Source organism: Pseudogymnoascus destructans (assembly GCF_001641265.1).
Source record: "Pseudogymnoascus destructans isolate 20631-21 unplaced genomic scaffold scaffold_19, whole genome shotgun sequence".
NCBI lineage: Eukaryota > Fungi > Ascomycota > Leotiomycetes > Thelebolales > Thelebolaceae > Pseudogymnoascus > Pseudogymnoascus destructans.
In genome coordinates, this window is record NW_020167538.1 from 649,578 (window position 1) to 668,612 (window position 19,035).

The 19,035-nt window shown below is 49.2% G+C and overlaps 8 protein-coding genes across 8 annotated transcripts; 5 read left to right on the forward strand and 3 right to left on the reverse strand.

The window, feature by feature from the left end:
* Positions 1 to 26: 26 nt before the first annotated feature.
* Positions 27 to 2,281, forward strand: MLH1 (DNA mismatch repair protein; the record flags this gene model as incomplete). Its single annotated transcript, XM_024470393.1, has 3 exons — positions 27 to 119; positions 168 to 347; positions 398 to 2,281. 3 exons carry the CDS (start codon positions 27 to 29, stop codon positions 2,279 to 2,281), a joined length of 2,157 nt encoding a protein of 718 aa, XP_024321609.1.
* Positions 2,282 to 2,477: 196 nt separating this feature from the next.
* Positions 2,478 to 2,840, reverse strand: VC83_06806 (uncharacterized protein; the record flags this gene model as incomplete). Its single annotated transcript, XM_024470394.1, has 1 exon — positions 2,478 to 2,840. The coding sequence occupies one exon, from the start codon at positions 2,838 to 2,840 to the stop codon at positions 2,478 to 2,480; it is 363 nt and encodes a 120-aa protein (XP_024321608.1).
* Positions 2,841 to 3,297: 457 nt separating this feature from the next.
* On the forward strand, positions 3,298 to 4,836 carry PPX1 (Exopolyphosphatase). The gene is made up of 2 exons (XM_024470395.1): positions 3,298 to 3,515; positions 3,622 to 4,836. The coding sequence occupies exons 1-2, from the start codon at positions 3,401 to 3,403 to the stop codon at positions 4,710 to 4,712; spliced, it is 1,206 nt and encodes a 401-aa protein (XP_024321607.1). The 5' UTR covers positions 3,298 to 3,400; the 3' UTR covers positions 4,713 to 4,836.
* Positions 4,837 to 6,551: 1,715 nt separating this feature from the next.
* VC83_06808 (uncharacterized protein) lies at positions 6,552 to 9,248 on the reverse strand. The gene is made up of 2 exons (XM_024470396.1): positions 9,020 to 9,248; positions 6,552 to 8,970 (listed from the first exon to the last, which is right to left on the reverse strand). Exon 2 carries the CDS (start codon positions 8,965 to 8,967, stop codon positions 6,745 to 6,747), a length of 2,223 nt encoding a protein of 740 aa, XP_024321606.1. The 5' UTR covers positions 8,968 to 8,970; positions 9,020 to 9,248; the 3' UTR covers positions 6,552 to 6,744.
* A 183-nt stretch (positions 9,249 to 9,431) lies between these two features.
* On the forward strand, positions 9,432 to 13,194 carry VC83_06809 (uncharacterized protein). Its single transcript, XM_024470397.1, has 3 exons — positions 9,432 to 9,823; positions 9,931 to 12,294; positions 12,349 to 13,194. Exons 2-3 carry the CDS (start codon positions 9,955 to 9,957, stop codon positions 13,090 to 13,092), a joined length of 3,084 nt encoding a protein of 1,027 aa, XP_024321605.1. The 5' UTR covers positions 9,432 to 9,823; positions 9,931 to 9,954; the 3' UTR covers positions 13,093 to 13,194.
* Positions 13,195 to 13,983: 789 nt separating this feature from the next.
* VC83_06810 (uncharacterized protein) lies at positions 13,984 to 14,846 on the forward strand (the record flags this gene model as incomplete). Its single annotated transcript, XM_024470398.1, has 2 exons — positions 13,984 to 14,629; positions 14,689 to 14,846. The coding sequence occupies 2 exons, from the start codon at positions 13,984 to 13,986 to the stop codon at positions 14,844 to 14,846; spliced, it is 804 nt and encodes a 267-aa protein (XP_024321733.1).
* A 561-nt stretch (positions 14,847 to 15,407) lies between these two features.
* On the reverse strand, positions 15,408 to 15,969 carry UMP1 (20S proteasome maturation factor; the record flags this gene model as incomplete). The annotated part of the gene is made up of 2 exons (XM_024470399.1): positions 15,408 to 15,872; positions 15,967 to 15,969. 2 exons carry the CDS (start codon positions 15,967 to 15,969, stop codon positions 15,408 to 15,410), a joined length of 468 nt encoding a protein of 155 aa, XP_024321734.1.
* A 236-nt stretch (positions 15,970 to 16,205) lies between these two features.
* On the forward strand, positions 16,206 to 18,306 carry VC83_06812 (uncharacterized protein). Its single transcript, XM_024470400.1, has one exon. The coding sequence runs from the start codon at positions 16,227 to 16,229 to the stop codon at positions 18,225 to 18,227; it is 2,001 nt and encodes a 666-aa protein (XP_024321735.1). The 5' UTR covers positions 16,206 to 16,226; the 3' UTR covers positions 18,228 to 18,306.
* Positions 18,307 to 19,035: the final 729 nt, after the last annotated feature.

Below are 19,035 nucleotides of genomic sequence, written 5' to 3' on the forward strand. Positions count from 1 at the left end.
TAGAGGGTTGATATATCACGATAAAGATGGAAATCGACTCTGTGGAGACTCCACCCACAGGTTCCAAGAGGAAAGCGGATGATGTTCCTTTAGATGCTTCGCCTCCTCGAAGAATCAAGGTAGCCCCGCCTATCCCACTGTAACGTCCAAATCTAACTTCCCTGAAGGCACTCAATCCCGATGTGGTGAATAAAATCGCAGCGGGTGAAATTATCGTGGCTCCGGTCCATGCTTTGAAGGAGTTGATAGAGAACTCGGTCGATGCTGGGTCAACGGCGCTCGATGTCGTCGTCAAAGATGGCGGTCTGAAGCTCCTGCAGATCACAGACAATGGCCATGGCATAGATGTATGCAGCTGCAGAAAGCCTGTTATGACAAGAAAACTAATTTGTATCAGAAAGAAGATCTGTCTATCCTGTGCGAAAGGTTCACAACCTCGAAACTGAAATCCTTCGAGGACCTGACTTCAATTGGCACCTATGGCTTCAGAGGCGAGGCTCTTGCCAGTATTAGTTACATTGCCCATCTAACCGTCACCACGAGGACGAAGGATTCAAACTGTGCTTATCGAGCAAGCTATGCAAGCTGCAAGCTATCTCCTCCCAAGCCTGGGCAGTCGGCGGAACCAAAGCCTGTGGCTGGTCGGCAAGGTACGCAGATTACTGTGGAAGACCTGTTTTATAATATCCCGACACGGCGAAGAGCCTTCCGGTCCGCTTCTGAGGAGTACAATAAGATCCTGGACATGGTAGGTAGGTATGCCGTCCATTGTTCTGGTGTTGCATTCAGCTGCAAGAAACATAGTGAATCAAGTACCTCCTTATCCGTTTCACAAAACGCCTCCACGACAGAGCGCATACGCCAAATACACGGCAGTGCTGTCGCGAACGAGTTGGTCCAGTTTAGCTCTGCGGAGAGTCGGTTTGGATTTGTGGCAAATGGATGGACTACAAACGCCAATTATCACGTCAAGAAGACTACCCTTCTTCTTTTCATTAACCACCGTTGCGTCGAGTCTTCAAATATCCGGAAGGCTATCGAGCAAACATACTCAACATTTTTACCCAAAGGTGGGCACCCATTTACATACCTGAACCTGGAAATCGACCCTCAACGTGTGGATGTCAATGTGCATCCAACCAAAAGGGAAGTTAATTTTCTCAACGAGGATGAGATTATTGAGCAGATATGCATCGATATCCGCGTCAAGTTGGCGAATATCGATACAAGCCGGACATTCATGACACAGAGTCTTCTTCCAGGAGCGCGAGCACCCAGTGGGACTGCAGGTGGAGAGAGCCCAAGCACGCCAGTTCCAAAATCAACACAGAAACTCTATGAGAATAACCTTGTACGGACCGATGCAAAGCTCAGAAAGATCACAACCATGCTCCCGCCAGGTTCTGGGGGGGGAGAGACAGCAAACCCTCCCCAGGGGACGCAATTATCTAGCAACGAGATGGAATATGAACACTCTGACCGTGAACCGGTAACCTGTCGCCTGGTCACTATCAAGGAACTACGCGCAGCTGTTCGGGATGAAATGCATAATAATTTAACGGAGATGTTTGCCAGCCATACTTTCGTCGGCATTGTCGATGAGAGGCGGCGCTTGGCGGCTATGCAGTCTGGAGTTAAATTATTCCTTGTTGACTATGGCATGGTGTCTTCTGAATACTTCTATCAACTTGGGTTGACAGATTTCGGGAATTTCGGCGCCATTCGGTTTGAAGTTCCCCCGAAAATTCAAGACCTTGTCAGGATTGCGGCGGCTCATGAGAAAGAGATGATGCAACCTGCCTGCAAGGAAGATGAGTTTGACATTGAAGAGGTAGTAGATGTTGTCAGCGCACAGCTCATTAAGAGGAGAGAAATGCTGCTTGAGTACTTCACGATCGAGATTTCTCCAGAAGGAGATCTGATCAGCATACCGTTGCTGATGAAAGGATATACCCCCAGTCTCGCAAAACTGCCACGCTTCTTGATGCGCTTGGGGCCGCACGTCAACTGGACTGACGAGAAAATGTGCTTTGACACGTTTCTACGCGAGCTAGCAGATTTTTATGTCCCCGAACAGCTCCCCCCAAGCCAAGGAAAAGGGAGCGAGGAGGACATCGATAAAGAAATCAAGCAACGGAGGAATGTGGTCAGAAAAGCGGTGGAGGAGAAACTGTTCCCAGCGTTCTCTGGAAGATTGATTGCTACCAAAGCGCTGATGAAGGGGGCGGTGCTGGAAGTCGCAAATCTGAAGGGGCTTTACAGGGTATTTGAGCGTTGCTAGATCGATATGGGCTTACTAGACTCCGCGTCTTTGGCTGCGGGGTTGTAACGAATTGCATGATGTAGGCTTTGAGGATGACACAATGTTGCACGGACATATAGATTCATGTCAAAAATAATGCATAGAGCTATAAAGTCAGGCACACGGTTCGCTACCTAATTGACCAGCTTCGCCATCGTCCCTTCGCGTCGCAGAATCAGGGAGAAACACGCCTGCTATCATCCTCGTTGTCCTGGGGTGTCCAGCCAATGCTTTCCTTTCTCTGTCTTGCTTGGTGTGCAATGACCTCCTCTTCCAGTAGTTCCTGTCGTTCCTGCTTGCTCGTGAACACCTTTCCAAGGAGCATGTGGTGGTGGACTTTATAGTACGTTCCATGGTTTGCTTCACAAACGTCGCCGTCGGCCTCAGTTTGTTCCTGGTGCACACTGCAGAAGGGGCGATCGCAGAGCACACAGTGGCTTGATGGGACATATTGCTTCCAGGCCGGGTCTCTGAAATTCATTCTCTCGCAGATGTGGCAGCACGTGTCGTCCGTGTCGGTGGAGGCTTGAGAGGGCATGTTGAATGGCGGGTTGGTGGATTATGCGTAGATTTGATAAATAGTTATCAGGTTTGATTCCTAGTTGCTTTGTATGGGATGAACGGCTTATGTGCCTTCTTTATACTGGCTTATAAGTTGGAGGAGAGTCATGAGAAACCAGACTCAGCCCTGGGATATCAAACAGACGTGTGTATTTTCTGTAATTATTGTATCCCAAAAATAGTAATGATTTTATTGAATCAGTTGACGGAGTAACCCATGAGAGTTTGTTTACGAGCGACTACAGCCCAATATATCCCACAAACCCCTCTTTCAAATTCTCATATGATAGCAGGACTACTTTCGGGCATAATCGGAGTCTTAGATTCATGTGCATGTCAGCGTAGAATTAGAGTTCGTTGCTAGCCGAAACGGGAAGGGATCTGTACCCCAGACGCGTATTTGCTCCCCAATGAACTCACTATATTTCAAACCACACAGTACCATTTAGGACCTCGGCATCAACTACAATCCTATATATTAGTTGGAGGGCATGAAAGTCCGCCCCATGGATCCCGTTACAACGCAATAATCCAGGCATGGCGTTACCTAGGGCGTCCTTGAACTCGTTCCTTGCTACGGCCAAGGCTACCCTGAATACTGCTGCCCAACATGCGCAGCCCATCACGTTTGTTGTTGGAAACGAATCCGCTGGTAAAGACCTTATTGCTCCCAATTTTTCACTGCATATGACCGGCGCCCGCATTACCTTGCCATCCCTGTGCTTTCACGTGCTATACGAGTTTCTGACGAGAGACAGATCTTGATTCCATATGCAGTGCTATTGCCTACGCCTACATTAGAACATATACATCAATACCGCCGAATGTACATGTCCCTATAGCCAACATTCCTGCTGCTGATGTTTCGCTGCGGACAGAGCTGAGCCCGATACTCTCACATGCGGGAATCAAAGCTAGCGAGTTGATCACGCTCTCTGATCTACCTCACCCGTCCAAACGGACATTATTGCTTTCCCCAGAGAAAACTAGGTGGCTTCTAGTAGATCACAACTCCTTCCAAGGCGAGCTTGGACGGGTGTATAGTGATCGGGTTGTTGGCTGCATCGATCACCATGACGAGGAGAACAAGGTGCTTAAAGACTGTGGCTCTGAGCCAAGGATAGCCGAAAAGGCTGGCAGCTGTGCAAGTCTCATTGTGAACCACTGCAAAGAAGCTTGGGACAAGCTGACACATGACGACGAAGCCAGTACCTATGACAGTGCGTGGGCGAGAATAGCTCTAGCCCCCGTGTTAATCGACACAGCAAATCTGAAGAATAAGGACAAGGTTACCAAACATGACATAGCTGCGGCCGAAACCTTGGAGAAACTCCTTCGAAGTTCGTCGTCAGACAAATATGATAGAGATGGCTACTACACCGAGATCAACGACGCAAAGCAAGCCATCGATGATCTAAGTCTGAATGATATTCTCCGGAAGGACTACAAGCAGTGGACCGAAGGCCAAGGCGTCAACCTGGGTATGTCAAGTGCTGTGAAAGATGTGCGCTTCCTTCTCGACAAGGCCAGGAATGAGGAGTCCTTCTGGAAAGAAGTTCAAGCCTTTGCCGAAGCGCGGAAACTATCCGTTTGCGCTGTGATGACGACTTTCACGCATAATGGCCAATTTGGCCGCGAGTTACTGTTACTGGGTCTAGATGAAGCTGGCGTGAAGGCGGCAAAGACGTTTGAAGAGGGGGCAAGTGAGGAACTTGGATTACAGGGCTGGGAATCTAGGAGGTTGGATAGTACAGATAGCAAAACCCAGTGGAGGCGTTGCTGGGCTCAAAAGAATTTAGGGATGAGCCGGAAGCAGGTCGGGCCACTTCTGAGGAAGTCGATAATTTAAAGCGTCATTGGCATATCACATACAAAGCATCTGGCAGCGAAATAAAATGTTACGCATCAGGGGAACCCACAATATCTATATAAATATGTATAACGTACATGTATAGCGAAAGCGCCAAACAAGCGAAAGCGCCAAAATGATGCGGTGACCAAACCCCCCAACTAAATGTTAAATTCCTCAACAACAAAACATGCCCCATAAAAACGATGAAAGCCAATTAGTGCTAGCTATCCAGGCTATGCAAAGCGACCCAAAGTTACGCCTTCGAGTTGCTGCTAGGATCTATTCTGTGGACCACCGCAAGCTAGGTCGTCGTCTAGAAGGTGTACCTTCACGACGCGATATCCAAGCCAACTCACGGAAATTAACTAACCTAGAGGAGTCCGTCCTTGTTCAGTATATACTCGACCTAGCTGCCAAAGGGTTTCCTCCTCGGCTGTCTGTTGTTGAAGATATGGCAAGTCGACTACTTGCAACACGCGACGCGTCACGCGTTGGATCGCGTTGGGCTTCAAACTTTGTTAAGCGGCGTGTAGAGCTCCAGACACGCTTTCAGCGCAAATACGACTACCAGAGGGCTAAGTGCGAAGATCCAGAAGTTATTAATGGCTGGTTTGAGCTTGTGCGTAACACAATTGCGAAATATGGTATCGATGAAGCAGATATCTACAACTTTGATGAGACTGGGTTTATGATGGGCGTTATCTCAACTGCTATGGTTGTAACAAGCTCAGACGGGCGGGCAAAAGCAAAGAAGGTACAGCCTGGTAATCGGGAATGGGTTACAGTAATCCAAGGCGTTAGTTCTCAAGGTTGGGCAGTACCACCATTTATCATTGTTGCAGGCAAAAACCACCTTACATCTTGGTATGAGAATAGTGGATTTTCAAGCGATTGGGTGATTTCTGTTACTGAAAATGGCTGGACTACAAACGAGAGAGGCATGGATTGGATTCAGCACTTTGAGAAGCATACAAAGGCCCGGAGTGTTGGTGGTTATCGCTTGTTAGTCCTTGATGGTCATGAGAGCCACCACTCAGATGAGTTTGAGGAGTACTGCAAGGAACACAACATTATTACGCTTTGTATGCCTGCTCACTCTTCTCATCTACTCCAGCCACTTGATGTTGGCTGTTTCAGCCCGTTAAAGCAGGCCTATGGTCGGCAAATTGAAGATATGATGCAGGCTCATATTTCTCATATTACAAAGGATGACTTCTTTCCTGCCTTCCACGCTGCATTTAACACTACAATGACGGAAAGTAACATTTGAGGCAGGTTCCGAGGGGCAGGGCTTCTTCCATTTGACCCTGAGAGAGTGATATCTACACTTGATCTTAAGTTAAGGACACCAACGCCTCCAAGCTCCCGCCCAGGTACTGCTCAACCTTGGGTTTCTCAGACACCAAACAACCCAATTGAAGCTATGTCACAGTCTACATTTATTAAAACTCGGATTTCACGCCATCAAAATAGCTCTCCAACCTCAATCTATGCAGCTGTTGACCAGTTTACAAAGGGTGCATCGCAAATAATGCATCAATTAGCACTGCTAAAGGGAGAGAACCAAAACCTACGACAGGCAAATGAAGTACTAAGCAAGCGCCGGAGAGCTAGGAAAACACGACTACAGCAAGGAGGATCACTTAGTCAACAAGGGGCGCAAGAGCTACAGGATGAGAGGGATGTTGTGCAGCAGGTAGAGCAGGAAATAAGGGCAAGCCGTGGTCGGAAGCCAAGGGAAGAAACCCGTGCCCGTCGCTGTGGCAAGTGTGGTGAGACTGGGCACAATGCGCGCACGTGTCAGATTGTAATAGACACCTCTGAGGAAGAGGACTCCGAGTAGTTTCAATTGATTTCTAATGTTGTGGTAGATTTATCGCAATGTTTGTCGTGAGGGTAGATAATTTTGGCGCTTTCGCTTGTTTGGCGCTTTCGCTATACATGTACGTTATTTGGTTTATTAAAGTCATACACAGCCTCGTAACCCCCCCACAGCAATATATCTCCACGCTAGTTCCAGACATAGCATTTACTCGAAGCCTCCTTCTTCAGTATCTAATGGAGCAAGCCACCGTCCAAAATCCAGTTTCACCAGTAATCTGTCGACCCTCCCAACCTTCCTAGGTTTATAAATCTCCTCCCCACTCAGATCAACGTCCACAATTCCCGCTTCAAGCTGTTCAAGCCTCTTTTCTCGCCCTTCAACGTCTAGGTCTATATCTCTCAAGCTGAGGATCAAAGCATTGATTGCTTCTTTTACGTTCTGGGCCGCCAATACAAGTTGGCCCTGAACATCTGTCTCCTCCTTGTGGAAGTCCGAGAAGGCGTCAATGACGCCTTCATCTGTTTCAAGGTCGAGCGATGACCAAACCGAGTTAATTCGATGTACCAGGGCAACAAGGTGATCTATCTGTTGTAGAAGTTGCAATAAGGGGTCGGTGAAGGATGGCGAGGTAATTAGGAGTTGATGTTTGAGAGACAAAAGGTAGCGTTGATGGGCAACCGAGATAGTTTGAGGATCGTGGGAATGCTCGTCGAATGTGGTGTCCGGTAGCGCTTTTCCAGCAGCTGCCCAAATGTCCTCATCAGAATCTTCATTTGCACCTGGAGCCGCACCTGATGTCGATGCTGAAGTAGGCGTAGGGCCATTTAGCCACTCTTGTAAGCTCTCCCAAGTGCCCTTCACGACTTCGCCGTGAAAGTATGCCTCCAATTCGCCAAGAAGATATAAGCCAGCGCTGCTTGTTACCCAAACCCTACGCATTTGCCTACTCCGTGATTTCACACGTTGGCGTAGCTTTATTGCTGTTGCTCGGCCATGGGGTGTGCTGCCAAGTGGCGGTGGAGGTGGTGGAGGGTGGTCTCTCCTGAGAGATGTGATTTTCCACAAGTCGGAGAGTCGTATGTGTGCTCGACGAATGGAAAGCAGGTAGGTATGGATATCTGCGTATATATCTACTTCTTTCGAAGTTAAAAATAAGTCCAGTGGTGATGGTATCTTCAACGATAGACTAGTCGGGACTGATAAAAGTAAGGTGCTGAATGGCGTCGGCGAGTTTGCTTTGGGCAAGTTCGCATTTTCCTTTTTGGGCTTCACAATTCGAAGATCCATCAAGCTCCTGGCAAGTTCCAATTGGTCCTCGTCTTCATCATTCAGACCATGTAGAGCAGATATTGCTGCCCAGGTACGTGCCAACACTGCGCCCACCTCGCCTTCTTTGACAACAACGTCCCCCAACCCACTTCGTTTTTCAAAGGCTAGATTATCTGATTGGCGCCATCGGGACCTTATCTTCTCATCCGCTTCATTTATTAACGCAACCGCGAACTCTCCGCGGCTCAGTAAGAAGAAGTCGTGGAATAACGCCAGTATTTGTATGATTTTTGAGAGAGGCAACAGCTCCTGGAGAGCTGATTGCGAAAGGCTCTTTCGAATTGACGTAATGCAAGTCGAGAGATTAGATGTTGATATGGGATATGGGATTGATGATAGTAGTTGCAAGTGCTTTGGAAGGAGAGCTGCGATGCTGGTTGCAGATTTGGCGTTTTTGGTTCGAATTTGCGTGAGTGATTTCCCAACGAACAGAATCGAACTTGCTGTTGACCTGCTTATGAAGTCCGGACGTAATTCCTGCTTTATCTCGTACTCTCCGTTTTCTCCTTCAAAGACAAAAAAATCGTGTTCGCCGAAGACAGGGAGGCGCCCATGTAGAATCCAGCAAGATGCTTGCTTAAGCCAAGCGCTCTCAGCAACTTGCACAAGACTTGAAGCAACCTGCTCAATGTCTGAGTACCCCGTCTGCATCTCAGCACATAGCCTGTTAATTATGCTAGACCCTGTGCAGCCACCTGCTTCCATAAATTCTGTAATCTCCCAGAACCATTCCATGCGTCTGGTCCATTCTAAGAACTGCCCAGTAATAGCAGTGAGTGGGACTACATTGTAAGCGCCAACAATGCCAGAATCCTTCTGAAGGATGCTACTTTCCACATCCAAAACCTTCTGCTGGAACATAACGAGATGTGTGGATCGGATTGATGTTGCGACGGCTTGGCAGATGCTGGATTGGCTTCTGGAAGATATGTTATCGGTATGTGAGAGTAGCTTGCAATGAAAGTTACTAAGATGTGCAATGGAGGCTAGGAGGGCCTTCTCGGGGGGCGAGAGGAGGTCGGAGGATGCATTTGAAGTGCCGGCTGTAAGGAGGGGAGAGGGATGGCCGCTGAGGGAGAGGATGATCTCGTGTAACATGGTCTATAAAAGCCGTTAAAAATGCACCTGTTAATGATTTGAATTGGCTTACGACTTAGAGCTATAAGTCTGTCCTTTCCTCCCAAAGATGGCGTGAAACAGCAAGATGATGGATCCCAGCAATTCGAACCGACACATTGGTTAACACCACATCTTCCGCCGGGATAGTTGTCGTAATATTAAGACCACAGAAGGTCAGAACCTCCGAGTTTGAACTACGTTGATATCCTCATAAACACATTGCCATTGATCCCAGGAAAAGTTAGTTGCTCACAGGTTGTGCTCTCATATAATGTTCGTCGCGTCATCCGAACGCGGTGCGGGATTACTTATCGTCGCTTATCGATAATCACCAGGTTGACGCGCATAAGGCAACCCCTCTGTCCCGTAAGGCAGCAAAGGCGGGGACATCCATCCCTCTATGTCAGCACAGCACCTTCCCTGCACAGTTACCTGAGTCAAGACAAACAGTACCTCCCAGCTGTACCCTCACCCCAACCTACATCACCACACACCTTTTGGAGTACAACTTCTGAGATATTCAAACTTCTTTCTTCTTGCGAACTACAACTCTCGCCTTTGATTCCTTTTCCCATATAATATCTGTCGCCTGATTTGAGCATTGTACTCGTCATACATTCCGAGACGTCAAACTGAGACGGAGGTGGGGTATTACGGAACTTACCTTGGGCAAAGTGTCCATTACATCCGGATCGAAACCATATCCCCAGCTGTCTCGGCCACTGGCTAGACCTTCAAAATTCCATCCATCACAGACACCGAAGGTGTGACCCAGCAGGGCAAACGCAAGGCTTCCTCTGAGGCTGAACCCCGACTTGTCAAACGAACCTTGACGGTAAGCAAATGGCCGAGCTCTTCCCTATGCTGGTGGCGAAGGACAGCTTTCGTTATCCATGAAGACTTGCTTCGAAATGAGATTTAGTCACTAATCGTTAGTTGTAGAGCAGCCTAAAATCAGGAGCAGATATGGCGACCAAAATGCAGGTCGACGGCCCCTCCGCCACCAACAATGATATCGACGAGTCGCTCTACAGCCGGCAGCTGTATGTCCTCGGACACGAAGCTATGAAGCGTATGTCTGTGTCGAACGTCCTCATCGTGGGGTTGAAGGGTCTGGGAGTCGAAATCGCCAAGAACATTGCTCTTGCTGGAGTCAAGAGCCTTACACTCTACGACCGAACACCAGCAGCCATATCCGACCTGTCGTCGCAATTCTTCATTCACGCCGAGGATGTAGGCAAAGAGAGGGGTCTCGTTACTGCCCCTCGCGTGGCTGAGCTCAACGCATACACCCCAGTGTCGGTCCTTGACGAGCCCAGTTTGACAGCAAATCTCGCCGCACTTGACCAATTCCAAGTAATTGTTCTCACGAACACTTCAATCAAAGACCAAATAGTTATTAGTGACTACTGCCACCAAAAGTGCATTTACCTTGTCGTTGCCGATACCTTCGGCCTATTCGGATCCATCTTTTGCGATTTCGGCAAGCAATTCACAGTTCTAGACCCAAGTGGCGAAACCCCAGTGTCCGGAATTGTCGCTAGTATCAACGAAGAGGGCCTCGTTTCTGCCCTCGATGAGACCAGGCATGGCCTAGAAGATGGCGATTACGTTACCTTCACGGAATTGCAAGGAATGGAAGCACTCAACAATTCAGACCCCCGTAAAATCACGGTTAAGGGACCTTATACTTTCTCGATCGGCGACGTTTCTGGTCTTGGTCAATACAAGGCAGGAGGAATATACACCCAGGTCAAAATGCCCAAGTTTATCGACTACAAGCCATTTTCGGAATGCCTGAAAACCCCAGAGTTTCTCATTTCCGACTACGCAAAGATGGGCCGACCTGAGCAGCTTCACGTCGGATTCCAGGCTCTTCACGCATTTGCTGAGGGTCATGGGCACTTTCCAAGGCCACATAATGACGATGATGCAGCAGTCGTAATCGGCTCCGCAAAGTTGTTTGTGGAAAGGGAGAAATTGTCGGTGGAAATCGACGAAAAGCTTATCAGGGAATTATCTTACCAGGCTCAAGGCGACCTTAGCCCTATGGCTGCTTTCTTCGGTGGCCTTGCGGCCCAGGAAGTTCTAAAGGCCGTCTCTGGGAAATTCCACCCGATCGTTCAGTGGCTCTATTTCGACTCTCTCGAGTCTTTGCCCACTAATTTCAAGCGTTCGGAAGAACTGTGCAAACCTACAAACTCCCGGTACGATGGCCAGATTGCTGTGTTCGGAAAGGACTTCCAAGACAAGTTGGCAAACACCAATGAGTTCCTGGTTGGTGCCGGCGCAATTGGATGCGAGATGCTCAAGAACTGGGCAATGATTGGCTTGGCAACTGGGCCAAAGGGCAAAATAAGCGTGACGGACATGGATTCTATTGAGAAGAGCAATCTTAACCGACAGTTCCTGTTCCGACCAAAGGATGTTGGCAAGATGAAGAGCGACAGTGCTGCCGCAGCGGTTGTCGCTATGAACCCAGCACTAGAGGGCCACATTGTGACCATGCGAGACAGAGTGGGCCAAGATACTGAGCACATCTTCAACGAGGAGTTCTGGGAATCTCTCGACGGTGTCACAAATGCTCTCGACAACGTGGACGGTCGTACATATGTCGACAGACGTTGCGTCTTCTTCCGAAAGCCTCTGCTTGAGAGCGGTACCCTGGGCACTAAGGGAAACACACAGGTTATTCTGCCACATTTGACAGAATCTTATTCGAGCTCGCAAGACCCGCCCGAGCAGTCGTTCCCGATGTGCACTCTCAAGAGCTTCCCAAACAAAATCGAACACACGATTGCATGGGGCCGCGAATTATTCGAATCGTACTTCGTCAAGCCTGCCGAAACGGTCAACCTCTACCTCAGCCAGCCAAACTATATCAATACGACTCTTAAGCAAGGCGGCAACGAGAAAGCGACGTTAGAGACTATCAGAGATTACTTGGTTACTGATAAGCCCCTCAGCTTCGAGGACTGCGTCATCTGGGCGCGCCTTCAATTTGAAAACCAGTACAACAACGCTATCCAGCAGCTTCTGTACAATTTCCCGAAGGACTCAAACTCTTCCAGCGGAGTGCCATTTTGGTCTGGACCAAAGCGTGCTCCAACTCCTTTGAAATTCGAACCAAACAACGAAGAGCACCTCAGATTCGTAATTGCTGGAGCTAATTTGCATGCGTTCAATTACGGAATCAACACTAAAGATGCGGATGGTCAGGTTATCCAGAAGGTTTTGGATAACATGATTATCCCAGACTTCTCACCAAACCCATCTGTCAAGATCCAGGCGGATGACAGCGAACCCGTAAGTATCCATGAAATCTGAAGCTACTCTAAATCTCATGACTGACCCTTATAGGACCCAAATGCGCCGGCCGCAAATTCATCATTTGATGATGGTAGCGAATTGCAGGAGATCATGAAGACCCTGCCACCACCAAGCAGCTTGGCAGGATTCAAGTTGCAGCCTGTTGAATTTGAGAAGGACGACGACACCAATTACCACATTGATTTCATCACGGCTGCGAGTAACCTACGTGCCGACAACTACAAGATCGCTCCTGCAGACCGCCACAAGACAAAGTTCATTGCTGGCAAGATTATTCCGGCCATTGCAACAACAACAGCTCTCGTAACAGGCTTGGTTATTCTTGAACTCTACAAGGTCCTCGACGGCAAGGACGACATTGAGCAGTATAAGAACGGCTTTGTGAACCTCGCATTGCCGTTTTTCGGTTTCAGCGAGCCAATTGCGAGCCCGAAGGGTTCTTACAAGGGGCCAAATGGAGACGTCACGGTTGACAAGCTATGGGACAGGTTTGAGGTTGACAATATCACTCTCAGGGAGCTCATTGATATGTTTAAGGCGAAGGGTCTCGATATTACGATGCTGAGCTCTGGGGTTAGCCTGCTTTATGCTAGCTTCTTCCCACCTGCGAAACTGAAGGACCGCTATGAGCTGAAGCTCAGCGATCTTGTGGCCCAGATTTCGAAGAAGGCGGTTCCTGAGCATCAAAAGAATGTTATCTTTGAGATCTGCGCTGACGATGAGAGCGGAGAGGATGTTGAGGTTCCTTATATCATGATGAAGATGGGCAATTAGGGCGGCATGTGTGCCTCCCATGGATCGACTCTTAAGAAGATTGCCGTGGGTGGTCGACGTTTTACGTGAAGATTGCCGTGGGTGGTCGACGTTTTACGTGAACATACACGAGGAAATGAAAATGCTACGTTATTAGTCAAGTAGATAGACTCAGATCAGAAGATTGCAGTTTTTTTTTCAACACGCGACCATGTCTAGCATATCCCTGAAAATATCCCGTAAGCCGGAAAGCTTGTGTAGTAATCCATACGCTTCCGAGTTGGCCGGTGGCAAGAACCCAAATGCCGAAATCGCCAGCCAGCCAAAGCACATTATACTTACCAAGATAATATACTTTACCAAGATAACTCTGAAAGCCAATCAAAAACTGTCTTGGAAAACAAGTTGGCACGCAATATTCCTGTGATCCGAGAGAATATTTTGCAGCCCATGTGAAAGCAAGGAAGAGGCTTATCACGGTGAGCAAGATAGGACGCAAACTGTATTTATTATTAGGGATGTATCTATTTGTGACGTTTGGCCATGTTTATCTCGCTCCGTCATTGCCAGCAGAGGTACAAGGTTTCAGGCGTGGCAGTGTACTGGAACTCTTGTACTCTTCACTACTTACATCTACCTCATCCCCGCTGCAGATTGCTGTGCTGCTGTAAAGTACATGTCCACGCCTTACCGTATATTATAGATATTACACGATACGAAGCCTTCATTCGATATGGCAGGGCACTAAAGTGTATACTTCATCGTAGCTCTGGTACAAATCCCTACACTCATAGCCCGAGTAGAGCACTCTATGTGGGCCACCCACCAATGGAGTCGCTTCATCCTCGCCAAGTCTCAGGCCCCGACACTGGGTCCGACCCCCAAGCACTGGGGCAACGTCCAAATGCCACTATGGAGGTGGACGACCTGACCAGAAGCACCCTGACCAGAAGCACGAGCAGTGTCACAACAAACATCATGAAGAACATTCCCACGCCATTTGGACCACTACCTCCGATGTCCAGCATGGTTAACAGGGAGATGGAGGAGACCCCAGCGCAGCCGCCAGTCGCTGTAGCGCCACAAGAACAAGCACCAACAACCACTGTGGGCGAGGCTCAGGAAGCGATGCAGTCGTCAGAGGACTCTACTGCCATTGACAGCGAGGAGAAGAGCAAGGAGGTCATCAGCAGCTCGGCGCCTTTGTCTCTGGATTCAAACACGGGCGAGATGGCCGCGGATGAGGGACAACCGCTGTCCAGCACCGTATCGCCTTCGACGGATGTGGCGAATCCGGTTTGCAATATCATGCTTCTTCTCACGTCCGGAGCACGACATGGATACAGAGTGGACGAGCGGTATCTACTGAAGCGGCAAATGACCATCCCGGGTGTTACGGAGAGCGGCAAGAAGGACCCATACAGCATCAGCGTAATTATGCTGAAGGAGCTGATCCTAAAGGAGTGGAGGGAAGAATGGGATGCTAAGCCTACGAGCCCGAGCAGTATCCGTTTGATTTATTTTGGTCGGTTGTTGAATGACAATGTGCCGCTGAAAGGTATGGAAGCAATCCCAGCCCAACCGGGCGTCAGGATTTTAGACTAACCCCATCAATAGAGTGCAGATTCAACGAGCATGCGACGAATGTTGTACATATGACGGTGCGGCCTCAGGATATAGTGGACGAGGAGGAGACAGAGCGGAAGAGGGCCGAAGCCAGACAGCACGAACGGCCGGAACCAACGCCCGGATGTGGACGCTGTGTCATTCTATGAGACGTTACGACGAACCAGGATTTAATGCGATATAACGACACCATACGACGGAGGATTTTGCCTCTCCATTCTCCCTAGTTCTGCTGTGGTCCCCACGCGGATGTGAGGCGGCAACGGCGGATTCTTTATACCACGGGGCTGGGGATGATACATGGATGGGCTGTACAGGCGTTCAGGTTCCCGATTAGCGGACACATATGACACCGCAGGATTGTTTTCTTCAGCATCATGGGGCGCCGTCTCTTCATTTAGCACGGGAAAGGGAAACTGTTTTTCATTTGGTTACGAAATTGTACAGGTATGGGAGGGCGGGGGAACTCCGTGGGGTGTTACAAAGGCACAGTGAGTGAATTATTTAACCACATAATATACAAGTGGGTCATTTTCTCAGGTCTTCGTCCTTCAACTTGACCTGCTCTTTCTTCTTGTGACTGGAAATGTATTTGTGACTCCTTGCATTCTTATCCCGTCCTAGTAAACCATCGCCAATGCTTCCTGCAAATACCATGTAGCTCCATCTATCCGCCAGGCTATTCGTACAACCTCCACTTCACCATCCATCTACTGCTGTCCCATCCTAACCTTCGTCTCCAACTCCTCATGGAAGCCCTGCACCCCCCTCATTTCCGTCCCCTGGAAAACATCCTCCCACGTGCACCCCGTATCCCTGCCCGCCAAAATATCCTCATGAACGCTCGGCTGTCCGCCTCCCAGCACCAACGGGCGCCACTCTCCATCCCTCGTGATCTTGAGCTCCATGCCCCGGCGAATCGGCTCCGCCATGCCGAATGTCCTCCGCAGACCCTCAAGCTTCAGGCTATCCTGCGTTGCAGTCCATTGTGCGAGACGCGATTCGAGAGGGTGGGTGGAGTCGAGCTGGAGGGTTTCGGAGGAGCCGTGGGTGGTTGGGCCGACGCCTGCGCGGAGGGTGTCGTGGAGACCTGGGGCGGAGGGGGCGCCGGCGGATTTGGCGGCGAGGTGGGAGTGGAGGGATGAGTGGCCGGAGGCGGGGGCGATGCGCATAGACTGATGAGAGTTAGTTGTGAGGTCTAGGTGAGGTCTCCCTTGGTGACGTGAGAGAGTTTGGGATGTAGAATTGAGGGTCGAGAGGGGGTATTACCATGGCTGCGGATGTGATGAGAATCTGTCAGGTAGCGTGTTCTTATAAGTTTTGTAGTGTTCGAGAAATGGTGTTGTGGATTGATAGCTGTTTTGATGTTGCGTTGGTTGATGGGAGCTCCAGGCTGCGAGGCGGACGTGTAAGCGCGAACGACCCACGACGCAACGAATAGACGCGCTAAGCGATATATGGACCCTATCATAGAGCTTCCCAATGCGGAGTCAGATGCTGATGATATTGAACTTTCACAATTATGAGCCATGAGGTTAATTCAGATAAAAGGTCCTTTTCATAGGATCTCTTCACGAAGCTACAGCTCCGCAACTTCTAAACCGGCTATAATACAAATTAAAAATGGCACGTTCTACCGTCATCATCCGTCCTCCCTGGCTGCGAAAGAAGCCAATCCAGCACTGTTCAAGGATTTAAATTTTGAATTACCGTCATTCCCAGAAGATCCTCACTACTGGGCCATATTGGGGCCATCATCTTCTGGAAAAACTGCATTTCTACAGATTTTGAGAGGGCTATATTTGTCCTTTCCACCTACCGCTCGGTCATATCCGTATCTTAACTCCGAGGAGATAAATCAGAAGAACCATGAATTACGCATACCCAGTAGAGCAATAGAGTATGTCGGCTTTGGTGGCGAGCAGGGAGTTTTGTCGGGGCAAGGAACCAGAGGGGCATACCTGAGCGCGAGATATGAGGCTCACCGGGAGGCCACGGACTGGACCGTCCTGAATTACCTCCAGGGCAGGACAGAGCTGAATCCTTCAGAAGAAGAAAAAAGCAAGTCCATTAACGAGGCATCTTTGAAAAGGGTCATTGAGGATTTGAGACTCGGAGACCTTATTGATATGCCAGTGTCGAATCTGTCTAATGGGCAAACCAGGAGAGCAAAGATTGCGAGGGCATTGCTTGGAAAACCAGAAGTTCTGTTGCTGGATGAGCCGCTCATGGGGTTGGATCCACCAACGCTGATGACTTTGAGCCCATTGCTACATGGACTTGCGAAGGCCAACGACCCCAGGTTGATTCTTTCGTTGAGACCTCAAGATCCAATTCCGGACTGGATTACGCATCTTATGTATCTACGCCCGGAATGTGAAGTAGCTTTCAAAGGACCAAAAGAAGAGGTCTTGAGCGAGCTGAGAGCAAACAGCGGTAGCGCCGTCAATATCCCAGTTCAGTCCCTCCATGAAATTGGTCGGACACTCACCGATCGGGGGATTGTGGAGCCAGACACCTCAGAGGCAACGGGAACCTCTTCATCTACTCGAGGGGATGACATGGAAGAATCGAAGGAAGCGGAAACAGGAGAGATTCTGGTTGACATGGACGGTGTTCGCGTAGCATACGGCCCGAAGGTTGTCCTCGGTAACTGGACACAAGACGTGGATGGCAAGCCCCAGAAAGGTCTCCATTGGAAAGTCAGGCGCGGCCAGCGATGGGGTATCATCGGTGCAAATGGGAGTGGAAAAACCACTATCCTTTCTCTGATATGCTCCGATCACCCTCAGACATACTCGCAGCCCGTGAAGCTGTTTGGGCGGTCACGTCTCCCTGAGCCTGGTAGACCTGGAATATCCATCTTTGACATTCAGGCACGGATCGGCCACTCTTCGCCCGAAATACATCACCATATCCCACGTACTCTGACACTCAAGCAAACGCTAGAGAACGCTTGGTCGGAGACATTCCTGGGAATTCCGAAGTTGGATAAGAGCGATGTTGCGGCTGTCGAAGCCTGCCTCAAATGGTTCGAGCATGAGCTGCGGCCAGGTGCTGCTGCTAGTGATGCCTCACAGCCAGTTCATGATTCAACCGCATGGGCCAGTGAATGCCTCTTCAACCAGCTACCGTTCTCGTCTCAGCGTGTTGCATTATTTCTACGAGCCATAATCAAGAAGCCAGATCTTGTTATTTTGGACGAATCCTTTGGTGCTATGGATGAAGTCGTGAGAGATAAGTGCATGCTTTTCCTTGCTCATGGAGAGACCAAGACGTTCCAGTGGAAGGATGGCTCGCGTGAGGTTGTTGAATCCGACGCATCATGCGCAGGTAACGTTGCTATTCGAGGATTAGGTCCTGAACAAGCTCTCCTGTGCATTAGCCATGTTCGAGAGGAGATTCCTGGCTGTGTACGAGAATGGGTCTGCTTGCCAGAATCTACCTCTGGGACGCCGCCAAGGTTTGGAAGATTAGATGGGCCGTTAGATGGTGATAGTAGACGGTGGAATCAGATATGGGGTATATAGTATATAGACTATAATGAACATAGATGTAACAAAGATAAATGTACAAGTAGCGGACGTCTATGGTAATCAATAAAGAGAGTCACAGTTGCAGTATCACTCTTACAACCTGTTTGGCTACACATCGTGCCTTCCAAATCTGATTTCAGAAACTGTACGGCGCTAGACAGATATTTGCAGTGTCTTCACTCCCCTCAAGACCATTACAGCACTAGACCAACGTTTGCCGTGTTTGCATCGCCTACAATCGTCCGTTCACTTTGATTCGCTTCTCCTTGATCTGGCTTGATCTATCCAATGGCGTCGTCTCGTGAGAGTCGCGCTTATTTGGTGATAGCGCGCTTGAGTGATCTAGAGTCGCCGACCTAGGAATATAAATACCCCCCCTTCCCCCCCTTGAGACCTTTTTCCTTTTTCCTTCTTCCTTCTTCCTTCTTTCCTCTTCACGGACGACCCGTACAGGCAACGGGTGCCAACTCCTGCAGCTTCCATCTGCAGTTTGAGTTGGCATCCACGCCAATATAAATACTTTCGCATGGTGCAGGTGAAGGGCCTGAAATTGCCAAAAACGCAAGAGCCCTTCACGCCCAAGCGATCTACATGAGTGGAGGTGGCTTTGAAAGTTCAACTGCCACTTCCAACAACCCCCCTTCTAGATCTTTTCTTCCTTCCTTCTTCTTTCTCGTTTCTTCTTCCTTCTTCGCCCTTCACGGCAACGGGTGCCAACTTTGTTCTCCCCCAGTCAGAGTTGTCATTCACGCCAAAATACATACTGTCGCACGGTGCAGGTACAGGGTCTAACATTGCCAAA